The sequence below is a fragment of the Perna viridis genome, chromosome 9, assembly GCF_037379345.1.
Source record: "Perna viridis isolate PV_CMFRI_1.1 ecotype Kerala chromosome 9, ASM3737934v1, whole genome shotgun sequence".
NCBI lineage: Eukaryota > Metazoa > Mollusca > Bivalvia > Mytilida > Mytilidae > Perna > Perna viridis.
Window position 1 is genome coordinate 28,604,094 of NC_142453.1, and position 23,759 is coordinate 28,627,852.

The following is a 23,759-nucleotide window of genomic DNA, read 5'->3' on the forward strand; positions in this document are numbered from 1 at the left end:
TCATATTATCAGTGAAACATGCACATCTGCACTATATACATCCAAATACATGTAAAGTTACATCTAGGACAGATCTGTAGATTTTGAAAAATGAGGTTCCAAGCTAATATTTGCTCTTTTTGCATAAAATCAAAACCCCTCCCCCATAAAAAAAATGAAGTAAAAGGGCATGCTTGTCATTGAAATAGTATTTTCTAATTTTTGTTTTTAATTTGTCCGATTCTAAAAATATAATCTGGTCATTGTTCATTTTCAAACTATTGGAATTAATTATATCAGAAGTCCAGGGAAAAGTGCTTACCACATGTATTCTAAAAAAAAAAATCAATTTCCAAGGGAGATAAACCTCCCAAAGTATAAAGTGAAAGAAATCAAGCCAAAATTTATTCATGATTTCCCAAAAGTTTATCACAATGATGTCATAAATTATATATCATAACTCATAAATAACAATTTTACATTTGTTGAATCCCACAAGTACACAAATATTGACAAATAATAAATCTTATTAAAAGACAAATATACAGTGTATATAGTCAAAACCAATAAGCACTTCCATCCAAATTGAGCACTTTTATTGTGTGGAATTTCCTTATCCTAGTTCAGATTTGTTTATGTTTGGCCATTCCAACTGTTTTGAAGTTTAAAACATGACAAACAAAAGGCACAATATTTGAATTACTACCTTCCCTTAACTACATGTGTACATATAATAAAAAATGAAGTTTCAAATAAATCCAGATTTAATTTTGTTTAACTTCTTAAGAAATCCCCTTTTACAATGGCCTGTCAATAGCATTCTGCATATAAATGTTTACATCCCTCAGTAAAAAATAAACCAATATTACTTTGACATGAATAATTTTTTTTTTTTTTTAAACAAATTGTTATACTTAGTATCACAGGATTTGTCATGAAACAACTTCAAAACAATTGGAATGGCCCAACACACAGAATTTCATACAGATAATATACAAATACGCATGTGTGGTAACCCACATGCTGCTAATATGTTATTCTTCAGCACAAAGTAAAGTGAGATATTTGATATACGCTGACCCAACTTTTAATTAATAGGCTCTTTGTTGTTTATTCTGAAATCGTCTACCTGAAAATGAAAAAAAAATTTACATACAAGACCTCATCATGTACCATTAAAATTTATGAAGCAATTATACGAAATAATATGAAAGTTTGACAAAAGACTCGAAATACATTTGATAAACATGGATAAAATTTTGTTCTTGACTAAGCACTTAATGAATAGTCTTCGTACATTTGTTGCTGCAAAATCAATATACATGTGTGTCAATGCAAATGGGAGCTTTAATTCTGGTCATGTAGGAAGTTAATCAAGCATATCAAATATGATGTAACCCACAAATAAATGTATGATTCTGATCCTGATATTCATTTTAGTAGTGCCAGGGTCATTGAAGATCATGAGTCTGAGAAAAAGTGATTGTAAATGCCCTTAAGCATTTAAATAAAATGTCTAGAAGTCGTTTGGATTTCTAAAAAAGATAAAAAGAAGATTGTACGCTGTCTGTGTTAAGAGGGCAATACGTATCATGATACTATTGTATTGCTTCTAGAAAACATGATGGGTATCATATTGTGAAATTTCTTAAAAGCTCTGGACATTACCTTGCCAAGTATCTTTGTTTTGGTTGTCTCTGTTATATCCGTAATTTTGAGCTGAAAAGAGAATATCAAAGATTAAAAGAAAAATATACATCTTAAATGTTCAAAATCTTTTAATACATGTACAAGTAACCTGTATAAGTTTTAAGTTTTTCCAAGAGAAAAATACACAATTTCTTGTTCAGTATGATTTCATATGAAGCCAGTAAGAGTTTTTAAAGATAGGGTGTCCTTTTGTTAAGACAATATAGAATTTTTCACTCATAGTTACTGATGGTGCAAGTTTTTTAATTAGGAGTACCCTTACCTTAAATAAGTCACTTCAGGGTGATAAAAAAAGTGATAAAGTAAAATATTGTATATTTGTACAAAAAAAAAACATTGCAAGACACTGTATGCACTACAAGATAAGGTAATTTAGTGTTGCTTGTTACTAGGTATCATTTCCACAACAATAGTCATCATGTGCATTTCTACTGCTAAATCTTGTTTTGTTCAGTAATACAATTATATTACCAAAATTGTCACTTTACTAAGATGATCCACAAACCTGTAAAAACAAATGAACTTAACCACCCCAATCCATCACAAAGCATGCTGGGATACACCCCTAAATACCATTCCTATTCACCTGACATAAACATAACATGGTAAGTCTGTCACCAACTTTAGTACTCACCAGTGTTAATTTGTTAAACCCAAACCTAATGTGAGTATACAAAAATTAAAGGTGCAGCTAAGATTAATAAAATGGTTGAAAATAAAATAAAAAGCAATGGGATATTCTACTTAATTTAAGGATAAAACATAACAATACAAGGAATTTTTGTTTTGAGGCCCTGGTGCCATGAAACTTGAAAAACAACATGCCTGAGATTATTTTAAACGGTTTGTGATTCACTAATTCCAACGGCGTTGACTGGAGTTACCATAAAAATCAACAATGCTCTGACACATATTTTTAGAAATATTGTGGCAACCACAAGCACAGGCCTCCTCTAAACATCATTCAACAGTGGAATTAAGAGGTGCTTAGAAAAAATATTAACTCCCATTTGCCAACCAACAACAATTTTCCCTCCTTAATCACTCGTGATAGTTCTTATCATCACACAAACCAATTGAAAACAAATAAGAATCTTCCTAACTATTTGGACACAATAAAAATCACTTTTTCACTTTTTGGAACAATAAAAAGCTATATTTCCTCCCTCAGGCCAAAAAATATAATGCTCTTGTTTCCTGCTACCAGCAAGAAAAAAATAGGGTAGGTAGGCAGGGAAATTATTTTATTTTCCAAAATATTTTACATGAGAAACACTATAGACTTTAATAGTGTTTGAGCCAAAATGGCCATAAAACCTTTAGGGTAGGCACCAAACCCCTCCCCCCTAAAAAAAATTGGGTAGGTAGGGTAGCTGGAAACAGACATTATTTTTGTGCCTCATTAAAAAAAAGGTCTGAAAATCAAGAAATTAACTTTGAACCACCTTTCAGATAATATTTTATAAATGGAACCCCATTCAAAAGACCTTAACACTCAAAACTTATTGTACTTTGCTGCTCAACAATATATTTTTCACTTAAACATACATGAAGAAATGTTCTGTTTATGATTTCAGCAAAAAAATCAACTAGTTTTTCCAACATATAACATACAATAATCTATAATATTAAGTCAATTAAGCAGAAAAGCAGCTGATAATGCAAAATAAAATAATATCGTAGCAAAATAAATGTTACAAAATACTAAATGGCAAAGCTAAAATTTCAAGAACTTAGAAACTTTCCAACCATACAATTTGGAGCAAATAAGAAAACCACAATTAATTTACTCAGGGACGATCTACCAAAGAACAAGAAACAAATATAAAATAAAGAACTGTTACAGTAAAATCCAGATTTAAACAGCAGAAATCTGTTAAAAATCATCTCTGGTACTATCACAATATCTGAATGGTTATTACAACATAAGATTTTTTTGCAAACTATATTATTAATTTAGTATGGAAATCTTGGTTATATAAAACATGCTCTCTGAGTACAAATACTCTGGACTTTAATCAAAAATGCACTTTTCTTCTTTACAGGTGAGATATTTGATGCAATTAGTCAGTGGATGCAAGACAAGAGAAAATAATCTGTCTGCAATGACAAGTTCAAATGACAATGGGCTAAAGGACATTTTGTAAATTCAAAACATTTCATCAGGCCATGAACACTTTAAACTCCTGTAACAGTACATTGAATCTTGCAAAGCATTTAAGGAGGTAGACTTAGGGTAAGGGACATAACTCTTACAAATCATTGGAATGTTTGTATTCACCATTTTACATCAATCACATGTAAGCATCAAAGTAACTTGGACCGATTTCATTCTGGTTCAAAGGAAAGCTAGAAAGGCTTTGGTGAAATTTATTGTGATACAAACATCACTGATTTCAAGAGTTATGTCCCTTACCCTAGGTCTACCTCCTTAACCTACATGTAGCTTTATATTTTTTGTCCATATACACGTACTATATGGACTAAGTAGCCCTACAGCACTTACAGATAGTGAAGCAAATGTAAATTGTAAAAGGCAGGAAGGAAGGTATATTGACTGTGTCTAAGATGACCACAATGTGATCTAGCAGAATAATTAAAAAAAAGAATGAAGTCTTACTTATCACAGGACCCACTATTTAAATGAGATGAAAAATTTGAGCTCTTATAAATCATTCTTAATTTTTCCTAAATGCAAGTTGAAAATGCTGAATATTCTTTCTACATTTACTAATGTTGAGTATTCTCCCTACATGTACTTATGTTGAATATTCTCCCTACATGTACAAATGTTCAGTATTCTCCCTACATTCTAATGTTGAGTATTTTCCAGACATGTACTAATGTTGAATTTTCTTCCTACATGTACTTGATTTCGCAAATTTCTGCAGCCTTAAAAACTTGCTTTTAATTTAATTAAAAAATAATCTTATCTTTGAACCAACAAGAAATCCTTTAGAGTGACAATATCACATGATAGTTTTGGTAATTGTGAAAGGATAGGAAACAAATCTAACGGCAAGAAAACAGAGTGTTATCAAATCTATCATCTATTTAGTTAATTGCGCAAAGAACCAAATAAACTAAACGTTTCAACTACCACAATACTGAATTACTTTCCAATTAAGTGCAACTATCAACAGAGGTAATAACCCATGATTACTTCTACTTACTGTTTTTCTGGAAGAAATTTCCTTGTTTGAATTCCATGATCTTTTCATTATTATCGACAAGTGATGAAACTTTTTCTGACAGTTGTAGAGCAAGTGACTGTAAACGTGTTGGTTCTGTACGGTGCATAACTACAGTATGGGTAGGCTCATCTAATGAAGCCTAGAGTTTAAAGAAAGGGAAAATATATGACATGAATGGATAGGATAGATTTACTACTCTCCTGAAGGCAGCAAAGGGCGATCTTATTCAACTTATAAAAAGTGCCCTTGCTTCCATTAAGCAATTGGAGCAAATTTCAGATGCAAATATGTGTTAAAATTCTGCATGAACAACTTTAATAAAAAAGCTAAATATTGTGTAAGAACCATAAAAATACACAGTGCTGAAAATAGAATTAGTATATCAATACTTTCTGTCCTTTAATTAAGTTTTCTGCAACAGCAAAGTGTTAATAGTTTCTTAAAATATTCCTAATTACTGTAACAGGGACTGATGTATAAGGATATTACTTTTTCCTTTTTTTTCAATCACACATAAAGTAAACATTAGTATGTTGATTTCAAGCGATCTTTTCTGTTCATTTCTGTCATAGATAACAAAGGCAAATGTTTAAAGAATTTCCATATAAGAACCATTAACCTACCATAAGTTCTTCATTGATGATCATTTTACTGATGATAGAATGTACCACACTCCTTTCCAGTTCAAACATCTCAGATAGAGTGACTAGACTTAAAGAATCATATACACTACTGTATGTAAACAAATATGTCCGTAAACTCTCCTCCTGGATCTTACGTGTCACCATATTCCGCACCTTGTCCTTTTGATAAAACAAATCCCAAACCTACAATGATAAAAATAATTGTCAAATTTGATTACTAATAAAAGAACTAACAAGTAACTTCTTCTGTTCTATGAATGCAACATTTCAAAATTAGAAATGTTCATTTGAAGTTATTTTCTAGTTATAAAACTGGAACATCAAAAAGCAAAAACACTGAGATTCAGGACAGAAAAAGAGTCAAACAGATGGTAGCAATTTTATTGCAAAGGGGATTATAAAATAAATGTCTAAAATCAAAGTATTGTACATTAACATTTGTTTCCAACTGGTCAAGAAGTGTCAGAGGAAAAGATTTTTTAAAGAAATAACATAAAAAATAGTAAAAAAATATTGAAAAAGGGCAATAACTCCAACATAGCTTAACAGATTAAAATGAAAATTTGACCTCAGATAGATCTCATCATGCTGAATACTTTAACCCCCATGTCAGAATTTGGCTAAACCTAACAGTTTAAGAGATATATGCGAAAAACTACTGTCTGACCCCTATGTTCTACATTTAGTAACAGTGGCCATGTTTTTCACCGGATCAAAAATCCTCACATCAGTTCTATACAGGATACCCCAAGGAACACTCATACCAAGTTTGGGTCCAATAAGTCAAGTAGCGTCAGAGGAGATTTTTTGAAAAAATAACATTAAAAATAGCAAAAAAAACATTGATAAAGGCAATAACAATATGGTGTAACAGATTAACACAAAAATTTGACCTTAGACAGATCACATCATGCTGAACATTTTCACTCCCATCTCAGAAAACAAATCCCAAACCCACAATGATAAAAACAGTTGTCAAATTTGATTACTAATAAAAGAACTAACAAGTAACTTCTTCTGTTCTATGTATGCAACATTTCAAAATTAGAAATGTTCATCTAAAGTTATTTTCCAGTTATAAAACTGGAACATCAAAAAGCATAAACACCGACTCTAAGACAATGACCTTTTTGCTGTTAATCAAATGAGAATAAGCCATACCTTTGCATTCATTTTGTCATTGATAATAAAATTTTCACAATCTTTCCAGTTGCCTTTCTTCATCGCTTTAGATGCAGCAACAACATGTTCTCTCATACTTTCTGGTGGGCCAGGCAGGGTCTGTCTTTCACTCAGACGGAGCACATGGTGGAAGTTCTTACTGATCATCCTCCTCCTAGCATCAAACTCATGAGCTAAAAGACACAAATAATACCATCAATGTTTGAATTTAGACCTATATAATTACTCTTGTATAATTATTCTCCCCTTGAAGGCCCGCTGTCAAAAGAATAGGCCCGCAGCAGCGCTAAGCTTGTCGTAAAAGGCCACTAAATAGTGCTCAGAGCCTTAGCCGGGGTCTAGGGAACTCTGCCCACAGAGCAACTGGGTTGTGTGCCCCATGTGGTGGAATGGGGTAACCCTGGCATGTTACATGCTGGGGTTGTCAGGCTATAGTACGGAAAACCTGACCACAAACCATAGTGGTAAACCGTGTTGGGAAAGATGCCACGTTTATAGCATGTTAAAGAACCCTACTGTGGTAATCGATAGGAGTAGGAACCTTTACGCCCTGCCACAGGAGGCTAAATTGCCCGACCCTACCTCCCCCTTTTTTCAGTGGCAATAAAATTTTTTCGACCCAATTATCCTTGTGCCCTATCCCATTTTATCATCATTTCATGTTAATTTTATCATTCATTTCATGTTCACTGCCTGAATATAGCTGAAATATTGCTGCTTGAGCGTTAAACCCCAACAATCAATCAATCATGTATAATAATTATACAAATTCTGCATGGTTGGTTAAATCTTTCAACTACATAGGTAACTATGAAAAACATAAAACACTGCAAATCTTTTTATTCCTTCCACTTGAACTATTGAACAAACTAAGGTTTTTTTCACCACTTCCTAGAATCTATATAACCTTGAATAACACATATCCACAAAATGTACTTGTGATAAAATCTTCATAAGAATCCCATTTAATTCTTCATGAGTAGATACTTTCAAACCATTTCTAATCTCTTACCAGCCATGTATGGTATCTCCATCAACATAGCAGAGACAAGATAGACACATTCCAATAATTCCAGGTTAATATGCATGTGGTATGGCAGGAGACGGCGTTTCTCTATCTTCTCCTGTTCTGGAGTTCTCTCATGCTGTCTTTGTAAAAGGAGACCCTAAAATTACATACAGTTAATTAAAATATTAAGTACATATATACACACTGTATTTACAAATCTACCAAATCTTGCAGTCTAGGTTATTAATTCTGGTTTTAGAGAGGTTTAGTCCCTGCCATTGCAGTTAATATATTTTATTTAATTTGAACTCTTGTTTTATTTACTTAAAATGTACATTGATGAAGTTCCATCCTTCCATGGATTTTATTACTTAGGCTGTTTGGGCCTTTCACAGCTTACTTAAAAGTGTGTTTACACTCAATGAAGACCTTGTGGTGATCCCTGTAAGCATTTACTATTTTTATAAAGGGTATATCTGTTCCTTATTATAACATGAATATGGTTTCTTTCAAAAGAAAAATACTGATAAAATCTACCCAATTAATTCTTTCATGGTTTGGCTAGATGACAAAATATTCTTATTTAAGCAAGTTTCAAGACAACCTCATTATCAATATTTCTCACAACAACTTGCAATGGTGAAAACTTCTATATTTTTAATACTCAACAATTGCTGGAATAAATACCTGAGCTAGGAGTTCTTTAGCTCGTCCACCACTCTGTATGTCAACCAAGGCATTGTGTGCATCTCTGATCATTCCTTCTCTGAAGGCACATAAACCTAACTGAACCATAGTTCTGTTGTATAATATCTGTAAAGAAAAAATAAAGGCTTCCATTAGCCCAAAACGTTGAAAGCTATACATCATTTCACAAGAAAATATTTTTATTACTAGACCCAGGCTCCAGATAAGTGGCTAAAGGCAAGCACTGACTGAATCAATACAGACAATGAAAAAGTATCTTTTCTCCAACAACAACTTAAAACAAACCTGTGTAGGGATATCAGAGTGTTGGATGGTATCTTGCAAGTGAGACATCAGCATCAGATCTCTGGCATCGAACCATCGATTGTGTAGAGCATGATGGTAGATATGACATAACATTGCTCTAGTCCTTAATCTATCACTGTTGTCCTTGGCATGGATATATTTACATAATTTTTCCATCATAGCTCGGGTTTTGTCAACCTATAATACCATTATAGATATAAATTAAACTGCAAATGCATTTGTTTGTTAGGAAGAAGTAAGGCCTAATATTGGCAAAAACAATGTTTGTTTACAAAGTTCATTAATATTATCTTTCTGTAGTTCTCTTGTCACTTTGGATAGAAATTTTTGCTAATACTTTTTTTCATAGATGCCCTGACAATCAACTTCTTATACACAACAATAAAAACTGTTCTTGTCATAAATCAATTCCTGGTAAGAAGTAATAAACACTAAAGCTTAAAACTTCTGATGATCATCTTTTCTTTTTTTTTCAATTTTTTCTCCAATCTCTAAAATCTCTGATGATCAACTTTACTATTTTAATTTTTTCTCTAATCCCTAAAGGGCTAGAATTTGGTTTTACACATGGATTGCAGTAACTATTTCCCTGCAAAGATATGAAATGTCAGAAAAATGGGTTTAATGAAAAAAAGCCTACTAACCTCAACATTGCCATCTAGGATGTTATGGTCAAACTGAAAATAATTAAATAACAATATAAAATTCATAATTTGTGAAATTACTTAATACTTCAATCATATTCTATGATTTACAATTGTTACTATTATTCCAAATCAGTGATAAGTATTCAATTGGACTAATTATATAAGACCTAAGCTTAAAATTAAACAAATAGCCAAACCTCCTAAACATGATTTTACAAACCCAACCAAAAAATATGAAAATATGTGAAATCAGCAGTACATATACAGTAAAATCCAGCTTTAATAAAGCAGTAGAAAATCCTGCCTGAACCTCATAAAAATAATCCCTTAACTTTGCAGGTAGGTTTATATAACTTATTATATTTAGCTTTCTGTTCAGAATATCATCATACTTGCTGAAACTACCTGAGAACATCATACTTGCTGAAACTACCTGAGAACATCATATTTGCTGAAACTACCTGAGAACATCATACTTTCTGAAACTTCCTGAGAAGACATGTTCCATTTAGACAAATTTAGATAACACCTAAGGAACACTTTGTCTTTAGGACATCAGTAAAGTTAGTGTAAGATATTTGAACCAACAATGAAAAAAAAGGAGCCAAAATGCTACTAGTCATGGTCAACAGATCAACAGTCTAATACTAAAATCTAAATGTGACTGGCATACCTTGTAGTAAGTATGTTCAATTCTTTTTAAGAAGACTCTACACATTTCTTCCGTTGTAACATCTTTCTCCTCAAGATAACTCTGTAACTTTTCTATCAATTCACACAGCACTGTTTCATCTTTAAGTCTGAAAAATGGATTCAGCCATATAACACAGCCTGAGGCAAAAACAAATCTGTTCTACTAGTTTTCATATACACAATGCAATGGGCTTATCAATGTCACACCAATAAGCTATATACAGAATAATGACAGTTTTTTAATCGAGACAAGAAATGTCACAGTGAACCCATTAGGCGAGATGTAACGCTTTGTTGTGACATCCAAAACTGACGTTATTCTGTTTATTTATCAGCAGCATCAACAGTCAATTTCAGGGATAAAAATAAGCAGCTGATAGCATAGCTGGCCGAGTGATCTAGGGCGCTGGACTTATAGTCCAAGTCACCTCAGATTGTTTGCGGTTTTTTGCGTTTATTTTTGTAATTACTCGACTGTTCCTTTCAAAAACCTGCCATTTTATTCATGTCGTTCTGTACTACGATTCCCTTACAATTATTTTTCGTTCTTACCTCCGAAATCGAAAAAATTCAAAATTTATTTTTCCTACGAGAATTTTGCATTGAATGTATTGTTTATCCGCCATCTTGTTTCTATGGATATTTTGAAATGTTCCCTATTATCTCACAATTGAAGAGCTGAAATACCATGATTTCCTGCCATATTTCTGTTCTTTACCTTTAGTAAAAGACAAAACCAGAAGTTCCGAATGAAAATGTTACAACTGGTACTTAATAAGAGTCTTACCACATAAAGTAATGAATTAGCAGGGAACCAGAAATATGGCGGGAAATCATGTTATTTCACCTCTTCAATTGTGAGATAATAGGGAACATTTCAAAATATCCATAGAAACAAGATGGCGGATAAACAATACATTCAATGCAAAATTCTCGTAGGAAAAATAAATTTTGAATTTTTTCAATCTCGGAGGTAAGAACAAAAAATAATTGTAAGGGAATCGTAGTACAGAACGACAATAATAAAATGGCAAGTTTTTGAAAGGAACCGTTGAGTAATTACAAAAATACACGCAAAAAAACGCAAACAATCTGAGGTGACTGGGACTATAGTGCAGGCGGTTTTGCCATAGATGTTACAGCGGTACGAGTTCGAGTTGCCCAGCAGTAGCTACTATATTTTGAGCTGGGCAATCAAACTTTTGGGTAAAACTTAGGTGAATATATAGAAAATATTTAACAAAAATATGGTCCAGGCTACCAGCTTTTATTTCCTAATTCATACCCCTGGTTTTGATATAACACTGTCACTGGAAATCACCAATATTTTTCAGCATTACAACAGTAGCATGAATTAGAATTTATCAGGCAGTAAGAACAATAGAAAAAAAAATAAAGTTGCAGAAAATATCGATAAACAGTATTCTTACCTATCTACATATTCTGTACTATGTGCATCACAGGCCTGTAACATTTTGGTAAATTCCTCATCAAGTCTTTCTACAACAGTTAGGATACAACCTCTCACTCTGTATGGTGATGCCTGTAAAACAATGAAGAGGCAATATGTTATACACTATAGTCACAGAAGAAACTATTTCACTAGCCCTTTAGAGTGGCAAAGCATAAGTCAAGACAATGAAGTGTAATATATCATAGTCACAAAAAAAACTATTTCACTAGCGCTTTAGACTAGCGGTGTATTGGTAGGGACAATGAAGAGTAATATACCATAGTCACAAAGGAAACTATTTCACTAGCCCTTCAGACTAGCGGTGTATTGGTAGGGACAATGAAGAGTAATATACCATAGTCACAAAGGAAACTATTTCACTAGCCCTTCAGACTAGCAGTACAATAGCTGAGGCAATAAATTGTGTTACATGAATCTTATGAACCAGTATAAACCTATAGATATCAGTATTCATTATTTACACACCAGATATTAGGTAGAACTAATGTTTAACTATCAGAAGAATTAAAATCAAACCACTGTAGATCTGGAGAAAATCACACAGGCATATTTTATTGGTCTACAGTGATTTTTTGTTTGTTTTTTTTTTTTGTAATGTTGAAGAAAAGTGGCTTGAGGAGTTACTTTGTCCTGATGAAATAAAATCTCTCTCTCTTGTTCTTAAATGTCTAGTACGAGTAAAAATTCACAAACTACACAATAATTGGCTTTACAACAAAAGTAACAGATTTTTTTTTATAAATGTACATGTACCATATTCTTGAACTATACCGAAATATTTTTTTATCTAGCCTAACTTTCATCACAATAATACTACAGTATGTAAAAATCTGGGATGATTTTAAGAGGTCAACAAAGTGGAAATTGGCTTTGCAAGGTCAAAACACAAAGCAGAAATTGGCAAATCGGAATAAATAAACAATAAAAAAAAGAATCGTAACGGTAAAATCTGGATTTGAAATAGTGGAAATCTTCTAAAAAACAGAAGAAAATCATCCCTAAAAATGATATAGAAATAAGAAGCTTACATCAACAATTTCACTGTCTTCCATGATATTTTCACTGACAGTTATATCAGGGTTACTGGTGATCAGATCTAACAAATCTGTTACATTCTTCAAACACCTGAAACACAACATATACAATTATCTTCCTAATATATTTTGCTTGTGTAAATAAAGTAATTAAATAACGTTGTTGACCAATGACCTTCCAGTATCAGCAAGAGAAAAATTCTTTTTAACTAAAGATTTTCTGAGTTTCTAGAAAACTCATCACCCTTTTGTTACACAAATGCAAAATTTGGTTTATCATGCACAATCTACCCTTTTTTATCCCCTTTAAACATCAAATATCACCGACTATACCATGCAAGTGAGGGACATAGCACAAAACTAATTTCACAAGTTCAACCAACAAATTGGAGGTAAATAATACATTTAATAAAATAATCAAAATAGTAAAATTCCTGATTTTAAGATGTGAAATTCCTCTTTAAAGCAGACAAAAATCAGGTCTGAATTAGCCAATGATATTTTCATCAGAATATACCATTATTTAATATCCATTTAATCAAACTGAAAATGATCACGGATTCAACATGTACATACTTCTCCCACATTTCTGATCTCATACAGGTAGCAATATTAGGGTTATAATCAAATATGGCAGCAACAATGTTAAACATAATTTTCACTTGTACAGCGGGACCGAGATTATTAGTATTGGCAATGGTTGCCAGTTCATGGAGAAGTTCAATCTGTTCATTCCTATCAGTTGATTTCTTTCCTCTGGCTGAGATTATTTCTGTTAACTTCTTTACTACTGCTTCATGGTTAACCTCTGTGTCTTTAGCAAACATCACAGTTTTCTCCTAAAAATTGAGAATTAATTTTTTAACACTTTATTTTTCAACAAAAAAAATCAGTATCGTATATTCTTGCATATAAGTCGACCCGCGTATAAGTCCAAACCCCCTTCTCAAACCTAAAATTCTGGAATCTAGCTTATAAGTCGGACTGAACTAGGACTGAATTTTTACAGGTACAACAATCAGTGAAATTGTAAGGAAGGGCACAATTTTTGGTGGAAAATGTGAAGAATGTGTTTGTGGTTTTTTTTTTTTTTTTTTGTGCTGTGAAGTTTTTACATCCAGGGTGTACGTTGTGTCGGATCAACATAAACACGTGTAGGTTTTTTTTGTTTTGTTTCATAAAGCAAATGGCTCTGTACATATTTGAAATTATTTACATAATAAATATAATAAGCCATTTGAGTTGCCATCATTCTTCAATGTTTACCCGGTAATCATCTTTCACTGTTTTCTTTTCAATCAAGTCCATCAAGACAGTTCTCTTTGACATATACACTATACCTATTATCGTTATATTGTAATGAAATTACCAATCAAGATAATGATAACGTCTTTTTATTACAATTTAAAATCAAATTTTAATTATTTCTTAGCATTGCTAATATTACTTGTAGACTATGATACATCGCTTAGTCATATTTCATGCCATCTTTTTGGTATTCGGATATATTCAACAACCATGTGACATGCAAGTGTAAATAACAAACACAAGAAGCTATACAGGAAATACAAATTTTATTAAAGATAGTTTAGTTGTAAGGCATAATAAAAATAAAACTGCAAATATTCATTTATTTCATCACTTTATAAGCATACAAAACTATAACTAATATGATATATAGGTCAACTTTTACAATACACAAGTACAGCACCAATCTGACTGTTAAATGTAGGTGTCATTTTCTTCTTAATACCTTGATTCTCCCACTTGCTCCAACTAGAATTTTTAACCCACAGTCAAGATCTCGCTTATAAGTCGGAACCCCTATTAGCAACTCAAAATTTACTCCCAAAAATCTGACTTATATGCGAGTATATACGGTTGTTTATTTTTTTGTTTATATCAAATTCTGTAATAACTGCCTGAAAAAAATTTCCCTATTCACCAAAAGGAACTCCTAAAAACCTTGAATTTCAACTAATCCACCATATACGATCTCCAAATAAGATTTCAGTTAAGTTTTTGTTAACACATACATATTTATAATAGGACCTGCAGTTTTTTCTCCTGAAATTATGGATTTATTTTCTACAGAAATAGAAGTCAATTTCTTACTTACATTGTACTTTCTATATCAAGAGCATTAAAATCATTAACCTGTTCAATAAAGGCAAAGTATGGCATGAGAACCAAATACATTTATAAGGCTGGCCTAGTTATAAATTCACATAACTTACAACAACATGAGGAGCTCCTTTGACCACATCTGTCCATTCTCCTTCCCCATCTTTCTTCAGTTTCCTCTTTCTTTCTTTATCTTCTCTCCTCAATCTCTTGGCTTCTTCTTCTTTCTTAGCTTCCTCACCAGTCCTATAGTTAAACAACAAAATCATTCCTTTAGTCAGTCTCACTAATGTAATCATTTATGTAACAGACATTCCTAAGTCTGCATTACAAAAATGAAAACTTTTCTAGACAACATTGACATATTACATCAACTAATAGGCAGGCAACTATTTATTTTGGATGATCATGTATAAATTTATAAAACAGACACCAGAGCATATTTTTAGGAATTTGACGTATGCAGGGATGATTTTACGAGGTCATCAAACAAAACGGAAATTGGTAAAATTGGAAATAAATGAACAGTAAATAAAAGAATCGTAATGGTAAATCTGTATTTCAATTAGCAGAATTTCACTAAAAAGCAGAAAAAAATCATCCATGCGTATGACCCACTATAAATTAATCCATGAGCCCATTTAGTGTCAATGACTGAGTCATCTGAGTGAAATATAACTATACCCTCTGGTATAAACAAACACTTCAATATTACTTTCTATATGAATCACTTAATAACTTATTCAAAATGCAAAATCTGTTTTTGATGAAGTTTGTGCCTATAAATGATGTAGACTTATGTTTAAATGGAAGACCATCCATTTTATCTGTCAATATCCTTCTAAGGTTAAGGCTACTGGTCCTCAAAAGCCACAATCATACTGAACACTTACTTCTTCAAGAACATAGCAGCTGTGTACTGTCTGAGTCCACCAAGAGCAGGCAGATCATCGTCACTACTGGAAGAACTCTCATCACCTGAGCCAAACAAACTATCATCATCGTCGTCATCATCATCTGGAGCACCTCCAACATCCTTGTCCTTTCAAAGTAAGAAATAAGTCATCAAGAAATATCATAACTTCAAATTAACATTTATTAAAGCTGATTTGTTAAAATTTCCTCAAGATTTATAAAAGTATAATTTTGTTTAAGAATAAGGCAAATCAAGTCATGACTTGCAAGTATTAAATGACGGAAGAAGACTTGTAATAGAATTTGCATTGCAGGTTCAAGAAACTGACAAATATTTAGTATAGGGGCTTATTGAGAGGAAAATATATGTTGACTAATCTGGAACTATATACGTGTAATAAATAAAAATAATAAAAATTCTAAAGAAAGGAGAAACTTCCACTTGAAGTAGAAAGTAATCAGAAATTTGGAGTATATCTCTACTTACAATTGGTTTAAGAAATCCATCAGCGGCTTTAGGTTTGATGGATGTCTGTAGTTCATCTGAGCTGTCTTCATCATCTGATTTCTCAGCTGGTAAAGTAAAAATGATTTTATTTTATGTATTTTGAAAGATCTGCATCAAAGAAATCCTTACATGTATTACTACAGAATATAGCTGTCAGATTCTTGCATGAATATGTTCTTTATTCATGTATTTTAGTTAAGCTCACAGAAGATTTTCAGTATATTATTATTATTATTATTATTATGGTCCCACCACCTTCAAGGGGTACTTTTTAAATGATCTGTCAATCTGTCTGTCTGGTTTCTCCCCCCTTCATCACTATCATTTATAGATGATATCTTACCTGGTGCACCATCTTCATCTATAGCATCAGGATTCTGTTATAGAAATAACCATTGGTAAAATTATTTGCATTATGAATAATAATGGATCAAAGTTTGTAGAATCATGATTTTTAATTGGAAAGTAGAATAATAAGTAAATCAGAAAAAAGAGAGATTCAATCCACGAAGACCAACATTGAACCAGTCATTGGGATTAAAATTTGTAGAGTGGATCATTTTTAATGATTTCTCAGAATTTCAATATGGCCAAGGCTAAATTTAATCCTAATTATTAATTGAACCCCCAAAATACAAGATTTTCCCAAAAAGATTTTGATTTACTTTACAATGTGAGTAAAATTCACTTAAGTAGCACTCTAGGTAAGAATCATGCAAAATGTGATTCATGGTTGGAGAAAGCCTACATACTTTTATTTCTGATATTTTGTTTAAAATGTTATAGTTAACAGAGATTAACATGTGATTTTTCATACAACCTGTGCTCTGAGGAAATAAAAATTATATAGAAAGTACAGTAAAATTCAAAATTAAGGGAGACAACTCTGTAAATGACACTAAAATACAGTAGGTATCACAGTCTTGTATGATATGTTCCTGAGCGGGTGTACGTCAAAACATGGAGGCTAAAAAATGCTTCATAAAAGGAGTCTATTTTCTTAATTTAAAATAGAAATAGAAAAAGTCTATTTTTAGTTTGACCTGTCCTGGTCTACCAAAGTTCGTGCCTTTTTTTTCTAAAATGGACCTAAAAATTATTTTTGATATTACCCTAATTGAAAAACATGGTCTAAAAATAGATTGAAACTCCTAATCTATTTTTTAAAAAATCATGAAAATTTATGGTATACTATAGAAGCCTATAGGGCAAAGAATACAAGGCTGAGACCAATAGAAAATGTTGGATTTTCAATGTGGAATAACAAAAATAAAAAAATGTCTTTTTTAGGTGTATCACATCATATAGACTTTGCATGTTTCTTATGAAGACTACTACATAAATAACAAATATGTCCATCAAAACCAATTAACTTATACCTCTCTATATGCCTTTATATCATCTTCAAAATCTCTGTTGTATTTTCGAAGTTTCTGTCGGAGTGAGCTTAAGCCTTTACTGTTGGTTTTACTCATTGCTTTTCTGCCATCTCTATCTTCCCACATCTACAATAGGAAAGACATGTCCAAACTGTACTAATACATAATGGGTTCATTACCCAGTTCTAAAGGTCAACTTCTACATGTTTTGAGGAGAAAATTGCCCTTAGGGCATCCAAATAGTATTTGGTAAACTGTATTTCTAAGATAGAATCTCACATGATTTTGAAGTCAGACATAAATTCAACATCTGAGTATTTCAGAATCCTATCTACTCAATCTGTAAATTATCATAATGTTGTTAGCTTCACTATTTTCATTCCTCTTTTAAACTGAGAGTGTAAATTTTGTTATTTTTCTTCTATGAATACAATATACTGAATTCTCACTAGAGTCAAAGGAATTTGAACATCATCAAACATCAATTTGTTTGATACCATAAGCACATATACATGTATTAACTAACAATACCATAAATGAGGGTATCATCTTACTTGCATACATATGGTTTAAATTTATTACATCTTAATGAGTAAAATAGTAATTTATTGCACATCATTTGTAAAATCCCTGAATTTCAGTTAAAAAAAAATCATCTAAAATTGTGTAACATTTGAATGTGATATTTTTAACTCAAATTTGCAGTTTACTGTGGCTGAGTTTTCCTAAATAGAGTTCGACCTACTTCATTGATGAAATCTTCCAGCTCTACCAAACATTTAATGTAAAACCTGGGAATTCCTGTCTGTTCAATTACTTTCCTGGTTTTCACATATGCTTTGGTCAAGTCTTCAAAATCTAAAATAGACCAATTCAGTGATAACAAAAGGTTTCAAAATTTAAGTATTTCAAAAACAATCTGATGTCCATCTTAAAACTTAGTTTTTCCAAATTTCTAAAATTTTCTAAAATTACAACAAACTTAGCGCTGCTGCAGGCCTATTCTTTTGACACCCGGACCTGCACGGGGCAATACGGATGGAAACACAGGCAAGAGTAAAACAGTATACCCCCTCTGCTTCAGAGCAGGGGTATAACTATGACTCTGAAGGGTAGAAAAACAAGATAGAGTCATCTGACAACTTTGATCCCTGGAGACTTTGGTAGGACTTATCATAAGGATCATTTCATCAATTGAAAGTTTCATTTTATCTATTATAGTTTTCAAGGGTTTTGAAGATGTATGCAAAAATCTGCTTTCTGACCCCTATGTTCTATTTTCAGTAACGGTGGCCATATTTTTTAACCGATCAAAAATCCAAACAATCATTCTGTTAAGGATACCCCAAAAAACAAATATTACAACTTTCATTGAATTCTGTACAGTAATTATTGAGAAGAAGATTTTGGTAAGTAATAACATCAAAAACAGCAAAAAAATGACCAAAAAGGGCAGTAACTCCAACATGGGTCGACAGATTTTCACCAAAATTTGACCACAGATAGCTCTCATCATGCTGTTACCCTAATGTCAGAATTTGGCTAAACCTAACCGTTTTGGAGATACAGTGGATTCCGCTTAATTGCATAGCCTATTTGCCAGTAAAAATTATGCAAATAACCGGGCTATTCTTATAACCGAAATTACGATTTTACCGGAAGTGTGAGTTCAGGTAAGACGACGATACTGTGGATCAACCAGGGATATCACTGTTCAACATTTCTGATCTGGTATTTAATTGTTATAGACCTTCTCATTGTATTGTTCTTTTATCAATAAATAATAATATATATTGTGTTTGTCTTGTTTATTGACCTTCTTTACGTTGTGTGTATTTATAAGTAAAACCATGTGTTTCTCATCTATAAATAGTCAAGTAATTTCCTGACCTTTCTACGAAAGCAAATCCCATATTTCATATTTCAGCCAGGATTCAGTGTAATATTCATCAATGTTTGCAGTTTGTGGGCTTTTGAAATGGTCTGTGTGTTTTTATTCCTCTGTTCATTGTACACTGATAGTTGTGTATTATAATTTATACGCGTCATTGACCTCGATATATTCCTATGAAGTGTGGATAGTATGGGGCACCTTAGGGTAGTTGAATTTCATTAGACATTGTACTGAATGAATGACTTTTAATTTTCGTATATTTATGCCTAGTAACCCAAGCTCACTCAAAACTGTTCAGCTCATTAAAGAAAATTAAATTTACATTGATAATCATTTGTAGTCGGAAGAATTTAAATAGGGACAAAAAATACCCCAAGCCGAACCTAAGGTGATGTTCGGCATGTCGTCAGAAGTCATTGTTCACCTAGGTGCTTGTTTATTTTAATGTAATTAGAAATCATTTATATTGTCTTTTATGTCCATGATTTTTTTAATCCATTATTAACAACTCCTGATTGATGATAATCTAGTTTTTACAACAATAAATATGATTGACATATTTATGACCCGAAGGCTTAAAATAGAATTTAGGAAAACCTGTCTTTACCTGGACGAGGCAAAATTCTCTATGCAATAAACCGAAATGCACCTCCAAGGCCTATGCAAATAAGCGATTTTTTCCCTAATAGAATAATAGGAAATGGTTTTGTGCAGGAGAAAATCATGCTAATAACCGAAATATGCAATAAAGCGATATGCGATTAAGTGGAGTCGACTGTATATGCAAAAATCTGCAGTGACCCCTATGTTCTATTTTTAAAAACAGCAGCCATGTTTTTTTAACTGATCAAAAATCCAAATGGTCATTTTGTGTAGGATACTGTAAGGAACAGTTATTATAAGTTTCATGTAAATCTATTCAGTAGTTTCAGAGGAGAAGATGTTTGAAGAAATTGTTAACGACGACGGACACCAAGTGATGGCAATAGCTCACATGGCCTACAGCCAGGTGAGCTAAAAATCTGCAGAGGGACATTTTAATAATATGTACAATTACATTCATCAAGTCAAATTAAGTTACTTACCAGTAAGCACATTTGCCATATCTTTAATCTTTTTATGGTTTGTCATATTCTTCATAATATTTTTGAGTTCATCAAATCTGAAAAACACATACACATAAATAATAGTGTAAATCTGAAAACAACAATTATCATGTACATGTACTACATACAATGAACAGTGAACAACCAAAAAAACAGGATATTCATCGATTTAAGTAATAACATTCTATCGATGACTGCTAGAAATTTATTTCAGAAAAAAAAACAACTTATTTTTAAGTCCCTAAGTCCACACCTATGCATTCAATTTTCGAGTAATTTCATATTTTTAAGCTTACATGTACAAATATTGAAAAAAAGGACATGTGTTAATAGGTAAGTGCAAAACCTCATTCTAAATACAAGAAAGACACACTGTTGTCAAAATTTCTTCTAACATGAAATTCAAGAATTTTCCAGGTTTTTTTCCCCCAGGATTTTCAGTAATTTTTCCAGTGGAAATTGTGCAAAACCACCACATTCAAAAAACTGTTCATTAATATATTTCTACATCAGTTTATTCTGTCTTCTGGCTAACACTAATTATTAATTCTACACAATTTTATGCAGAGTTCAAGATGTAAATGCATTTGGTTATGCACTTAGTTTTTTCTCTTTTCCCTCATTTGTGTGTACAAACATTTTACATTACTTTATTGCATTAAGTGATGGTCCCCATGCTTTTTTTTGGTTCTTGCAAAATTTAGCTTAATCAATAACTTTTGCTTAACATTTAGAAGCTTCACATCAAGTTTTTATTCAAGATTAAGATTCAACTCTGCAAAATTGTCCCTAGCATATCGTCCCAGAAAATGCATGCTCATGTTATTATGACTTCACAATTATGTCAGCATTAAGGGACTAATCAACTATGTCACAAGGGAAGTTCTTAAATTTCTTGTACACTTCAGGTTTGAAAATTTTCATGGATTTTCCCCAGAATCTTTCATATTTTCGTTTTCTTACTGGCCCTCCCTGGGAGCACCATAATGTAAATTAGACTTTTTCCAGTTTTCCCAAGCGCCTGGAACACAGACATAAAACATTCAATATTTTACATGTTATCATGCAAGGTATACCACCACTTGTAAAGTAAGTTAATATCCAATATCGCTTATGTTTGTCCCATCTGTACAAAGCCACATTATAAAAATTGAAAGTCATACATCTACTGAGAGTCCATATAACTGTAACAAAATTGGGACAGAAGGACAAGGTTATTCCAAAATACCAACCATTTGTTGAGTGGAGGTATAAAACACAATATATACCTTTTGTCTTTGGCACTGCGAACCTCACGTTTAGTTTCTTCTTCATCATCACTGAATTGGTATGCACTAAAAATATTAAAGAAACATTCAATCATAAAATGACCTTTCCTGGACAAGAATGAAGATAGAACTGTCTTGCTATATTTTGTAGCAAAAATATAGAGAACACAAAAAATGTCCTCAATCATAATGGTCTTATTATGATTAAACAAAATAAAATATTCAAACTACAGTAGCATAGTTATTATTTTACCCAAATGTAATGAGTGCCTTTTTGGTCTTGTTAAATGGACTGTAGAGTAGTCTTTTCCACATTTGTGTCTCCTTACCCTTTAATTTTTTTTGTTGAAGCCCTGGTATTTTAAAACATTGAAAAACAAAAGGGATCATTTAGTACATATCATACTTACACAGCTGGTCTGGTTGGCGCCTTTGGGGCGATTTCATTATCACTTGATGATTCATCAGAATCAGAGTCTGATGCCATAAAAAACCTACTCGACATTTTGGTTTATCTACAAAAAAAAAAAAAAAAAGAAATCATAAATTTTGCATAAGATACCATTTTACATACAAAAATCATTTATACTGCCTACTGTCTGCTTTGAAAGAAACCCTCATCTAAGTTGATGAAGAATTTTCTATATTAATTTGTGCTTAAAATAAGTTTTCATTTCCGACATTCTTATACATTTAGAAATTAATTTCATTCATCATCAGGAAAACCTTTTCTTGCATAGATGTGACCAGGAGGGCAATATAGTTTTTAGTTGTTTGCTTTTTGTTTTTTTGGGGTTTTTTTTTGCACCTGGCCTCATACACTGGAATAGATGTCCTCAATTTTGCCATATTATCACACACACTTTACTATCTACATGTCTGACGATTCATTACAGCCCCTTTTAAAGCTGAAGTTGACCTCCTGCTGCTTTTAATTTCCATAGATGGAAGTACATAATTTAAGACCAGAAAAGGCAGAAAAAGACGAGATTAAGCATACAGTCTTTCAAAGTAATTTCATAAAGACAGATCCTTCTTTTTTGTAAGTGCAAATAAAGTAGTGTTTATTCCAGTGTAAAATATAAAGGGCCTTATTGGTCAGATTGAAAATATAATGTCTTATTTGGCACAAATCATGAAGTTTTTACATTATTATTAATATTAATGACAGATTTAAAAGAATAATATTTTGTATCTACGGCTGTTCTTATTCTACAATAAAATACTTGTAATTAAATAATAATTACAGATTCTGTAATTGCATGTTATGCTACATTCCAAAAATTTACGTTTATTATCAAATTTGTCAACAATGAAATCTGTCATTGAAACAGGAACATACGAATACAGGTTTAGAGTCCAATTCAACGGAGGAATGCGAATACGAAGTCCGTTTACAGAGACAATCTTGAGGGTATATTCTTTAATAATCAATACACGGGTCTTACTTATTGGACCTGCAATCAATGTAATGAAATTATCCTAACACTTGAGCAATATGTTCGCCGGGTCTTGGAATGGCGGCTTCCAGCAAATGCACACATGGGTTGTGTGCTATGTCATCAGATTTTGTGGGTGAATCCTAAAATTTAAACCAAATACTAAGTCGGAATAAGTTACGAAATATTTACGGAATTTGTTGGACAGTTCGAGTAAAATACAAAGACGGATAAAAAAATATTCCGATACAAAGATTTATTTTAGTTTTTAAGGTCTTGAAATGTTAAAGAAATAAAATATATAAAACAATAAACAAGAATGACTACGAAAGCTCATATATCTCATGAAAATATGAATTCTAAAAACTTTTACATGTCACCTGCTTGCTGACAGGGGCGTAGCTGCCTATATGTGGATACACAGTTGCGTACTTTCGGAAAAAGTAACAAAAATAAAAACACAAATTTTAAAGATGAAATAAAGGTTTTATGCAATGACAAATCCTTTTTAATACATAATGATACTCCAATATACACCATAAAGTA

At 32.0% G+C, this 23,759-nt stretch overlaps 1 protein-coding gene across 4 annotated transcripts; it reads right to left on the minus strand.

Annotated features, from left to right (window-relative positions):
- Positions 1-371: 371 nt before the first annotated feature.
- On the minus strand, positions 372-23,327 carry LOC148607642 (eukaryotic translation initiation factor 3 subunit C-like). Of its 4 annotated transcripts, XR_015915321.1 has the most exons (25): positions 23,223-23,327; positions 22,185-22,289; positions 21,775-21,840; positions 20,486-20,562; positions 18,252-18,364; positions 17,507-17,632; positions 16,471-16,504; positions 16,107-16,192; positions 15,598-15,746; positions 14,818-14,950; positions 13,157-13,419; positions 12,575-12,671; positions 11,503-11,615; positions 10,053-10,179; positions 9,377-9,409; positions 8,712-8,909; positions 8,406-8,531; positions 7,722-7,875; positions 6,689-6,882; positions 5,507-5,710; positions 4,863-5,022; positions 4,310-4,324; positions 2,324-2,348; positions 1,648-1,698; positions 372-1,108 (listed from the first exon to the last, which is right to left on the minus strand). XR_015915321.1 is itself a non-coding variant. In XM_088545984.1 (24 exons), the coding sequence occupies exons 2-24, from the start codon at positions 22,277-22,279 to the stop codon at positions 1,071-1,073; spliced, it is 2,652 nt and encodes an 883-aa protein (XP_088402110.1). In that variant the 5' UTR covers positions 22,280-22,289; positions 23,223-23,327; the 3' UTR covers positions 372-1,070. The 4 variants fall into 4 exon arrangements, 2 of the variants coding, with proteins under 2 accessions (XP_088402110.1, XP_088402112.1); XR_015915322.1 differs by lacking the exon at positions 4,310-4,324; XM_088545984.1 differs by lacking the exon at positions 2,324-2,348.
- Positions 23,328-23,759: the final 432 nt, after the last annotated feature.

Coding starts and splice junctions, on each gene's coding strand:
- LOC148607642 (XM_088545984.1), bottom strand. CDS start 22,279: ATGTCGAGTAGGTTTTTTATGGCATCAGACTCTGATTCTGATGAATCA. Junction 16,505..17,506: donor ATATAAAGGCATATAGAGAG/GTATAAGTTAAT, acceptor TTTCTATAACAG/AATCCTGATGCTATAGATGA. Junction 16,193..16,470: donor AGATGAAGATGGTGCACCAG/GTAAGATATCAT, acceptor TTACTTTACCAG/CTGAGAAATCAGATGATGAA.